This window comes from Aspergillus nomiae, assembly GCF_001204775.2.
Source record: "Aspergillus nomiae NRRL 13137 chromosome Unknown contig00828, whole genome shotgun sequence".
NCBI lineage: Eukaryota > Fungi > Ascomycota > Eurotiomycetes > Eurotiales > Aspergillaceae > Aspergillus > Aspergillus nomiae.
Window position 1 is genome coordinate 1 of NW_015378883.1, and position 3,588 is coordinate 3,588.

The 3,588-nt window shown below is 47.9% G+C and overlaps 1 protein-coding gene across 1 annotated transcript; it reads right to left on the reverse strand.

Annotated features, from left to right (window-relative positions):
- Positions 1-256: 256 nt before the first annotated feature.
- On the reverse strand, positions 257-1,299 carry ANOM_011832 (glycosyltransferase family 34 protein; the record flags this gene model as incomplete). The annotated part of the gene is made up of 3 exons (XM_015557088.1): positions 257-806; positions 874-1,126; positions 1,230-1,299. The coding sequence occupies 3 exons, from the start codon at positions 1,297-1,299 to the stop codon at positions 257-259; spliced, it is 873 nt and encodes a 290-aa protein (XP_015400819.1).
- Between the last annotated feature and the right edge of the window lie 2,289 nt (positions 1,300-3,588).

A 3,588-nucleotide genomic window follows, 5' to 3' on the forward strand; every position in this document is an offset into this window, starting at 1 on the left:
GCTCTTTACAGCCGTTTCCAATTTTCGTCATCGCTCTGGCTTTTCATCCCGCCACGTTCCGCAATTGGCGTACAGAGATAAGTGCGTTTACCAAAGTTCTTATCTAGAGTGGAAAGGTGTGCAATGTTTTGACGATTTATAACGGGTATCAACTCGTAGCATATTTACAGGCTCTAAACAATGGCGCCTCATATCGATATATAAGGGACAAGTAATACTTGGCGGAGGAATACGGGAGAACAACTAAAAGTACTCATCACGAGACAACCGGCGCATGCTTCTTCCAAAATGACTCTGTTTCCTCTGTGTAGTGCGTGCTCTCCAGAGTTGGCTCCCATTCTGCTCGATGCTCTTCCGCGATAGCTATATAGGGACCTAGCGTTTGGCCTAAATGATCCTGTCCTGTTCCAGGAAAGTGGACGAGAAGATCTCCAGGGTGAACCTGAAGGTCTGCAGGCGAATCCGGATTTATAGCCATCCCATCGGGGCTCCTCATGTAAGCGTTGAACCAACGGAGCGGGCAATACACAACGGATCGAGAGAAGTAATGATTCTCCTTGAAGACGTTGTCTAAAGCCGACTGGTCGGGCCAATAAAGCTCAACGTCAGGGTTCACAACGGGATAGGCGGTCGCTGCTGTAAGCAATTCGACGGACCATTTGTGTACACGGATGAAGAACACTCCATTGTTCATTCCATTCCAGTCCTTGGTGAGCAGCATGTGAACGTCCGAGAGATGTGCTGGGGGCAGAAAGGTTTCCAGAGGCATGTTTGGATTCATGAGTACAGTGTCGCTGTCAAACCAGCTGCATCGATCATTAGCAAGTGTGAGTGGGAAAGTAGCCTCTTTGTCGGGCTCGTCGCTTAACTCACAGGAGCCATTGCAGTTGTCGATCCACCGGTTTCTCCAATTCCTGTAGCAGGACAGACAGAAGGATGGCATATTTATTCCATACACCGTCGAGAATAGGTCTGCGCAGAACAAACAATGGATACCGTAATCGTCGGCAATGTTCTTTGTGTGTGTCTAACGCCCTCTCGTAAACCGAGTTGTTACCATATATCATGGTCACTTTACCGACTGTTGATGGAACCTGTGGTACGTCGTCTGATCCAAAGGTACCAGCTATGACTTTGTCAGCCTACCTTTAGTTATCATAGACTACACAGGGCACCGGCAAACAAACGGTATGACGAAGCCATGTTGAATAGCCAACCGATACTCATACAAGCGAGAACCACCAGCCAAATAGACTTCGGCCTCAAGCGCCGCTTCCGTCCATATTGAATGTTCGACATGTTGGGGCGGAGAGATGTGTCATTACTCCTCCCCCTTTGATGGGGTAGATTGTGGATGTATATGAAATTGGTGGGGAGCGGGAAAATACAACCAAAGAAAAAAAAGAAAAGAAAAGAAAAGAAAAAAGGTAAAAGCGAGGAGAGAGAGAGAGAGAGAGAGAAGGAGAAAAGAAAAAATGAAAACGAAAAAAGGACAATCATCATCTGAGAACGAAATGCTGTATTAAGACGGAAGCCAGAAAATCATTCTTCCCCCCCACTTAGCCTGGCGCCAGCGCCAACTATCAATCCGAGAGCTCCGTGTCGGCTACGGAGGGAATGGAGGCCACCTCAGTCTGTAAACCAACAAACTATTGGCCCTGAGCCAACGGCTAGGCTACTACGCACTAAGAAAAATGAAACTGTTCGGTGCAAACATGGTCCCACAAAATACACCAAAGGCAGACCAGTGAGACCGAGAAAACTCTTAGTGCATTAGTAGTCTCAGGCCTTGCTGGCATACGGCTAAATTGGATGAGAGATAATCAAGATGTTCCATCCGGTTTCAATCCTGAACCAAGGCCATTCTATCTCCCTGCTACCAAATCGTGCGACGCTGAGAACTCGTTTGTTCTAATAACAGCAGCTCCATGTCTCGATTTGCTTTCCGCCTCCCGTTCTGGGTAGCTGCATGAGTGGCCCAAACTTCTAGTGTTATGGCCCACTTTAGTGGGCTAACAATGTGGGCAAAAGGACTGGACAAACGAGGTATGAAACTCAAATGTTTGCTTCTAGTCTCCACTATGAATACTTCCATCCTAGCTAGCATCCTAGTGAGAAACCCTTTATGTAGGGGCTCAGACCAAGCAGCGACACCTCCAGTGCCCCATGAGGCTGAGACTCTCAGATTGATGCAATAGTTCCTTGCAGCCTTCTATCACTCAACGCTTTGCTTTGAGTATGAAAGCACCACCGTCGAAAGCCCAACGGACACGAAAAATTTGACATCTACGGTCGAGCCTGCGTAAGAACAAAATGTGCACACTGGGTCCCATCTCATAAGACTTTGCTTCCAGGCCATTTCCTATACGTAGTAAGAACCCAATGAGAGCATGACCGCCAGTCCAGATTTACCTGGTCTCTCCACGGGTGTTTAGAGTTAGACCACCCCTTGAATACGTTATTATCCTACTCATTTATAACCCACGCCAGATCGAAGTATGAAGAAGTGAGAGATAATTGCGGGTAGGAGCGATGCACACTTGTTCAGGATCATGGCTATTTGTTCCGCCCATCGGTCGCGCATGAAAGAAAGACTCTTTGTTTGACGTCGAACCGACCAGGCGAGGACGGGGGAAACTTATTCTTCCTATTTTATGCCGGGAAGCCATTCTAATTATATGTAAAGAATGGTAGTCGTTTAAGAAGCCTAGCTGTGAACAGGATATTAAATCCGCGGTCGCTCCAATGTCTTTGGCAACCCTGATCCGTGCTTGATTAGAAATGATTACAGCAAACATATCCCCCATACCCCAGACAATCACTATGGAAACTATTACCGAGTACGCTAGCAAGCGAGCCGTTCCTATCAGTACACTAGCGAGCGGTATATCCGCTTGATAGATTGCTCTAGGCTCTGAATCCGTCCAACCACATGTGACTCTGGGAACCGTTGGCAGATGTTCATGGGACTGGGCATGTTCTTCGCGGTCTCTGAACTTTCGGGGTTTGGATAGGAAAGCGGATATATACGAGAACTTTTAAGCGAGCTGTGGTGGCGAGATATTATTTCAGTGAGATACGCTGAAGGGACTACGACATACTCCGTACAGGGCGGAGTAGTGACCCATTTAATAGCACCATTTTCAGTGGGGATAAACCCCCTACACTGTACTCTAGTTCACTAGCAGGGTCCATCGCACCATCCGTAGGCTAAGTGGGTTGGGGTGTCCCACCCTTTTACAAGATCTGCGGTCCAAACTTCAAAGCAGGCAGTATCTTACTACGATACCCGCCACACGTGACGGCCAACCAGAGCGCTCCCAACCGGTGTTGGAGGAGATGGCCAATGGTGTGACAGGTACAGAGAGCGACGACCAAGTTTTCAAAGGTGGCCTACTGACTTGATTGGAGGGACTCAGGCACGGAGTGATTGGAGGTGCATTAGTCTGGACGCCAGTCCTGGGAGAGGATACACTACGGAGGCTCGAAACCTGTCATCTGACATCTACCAATAATACTTATCGTGAGCGTCCAACGCCAAGACCTATTGATGTTACATTAATTTGCGTCACTTATTGGCTCCATTAT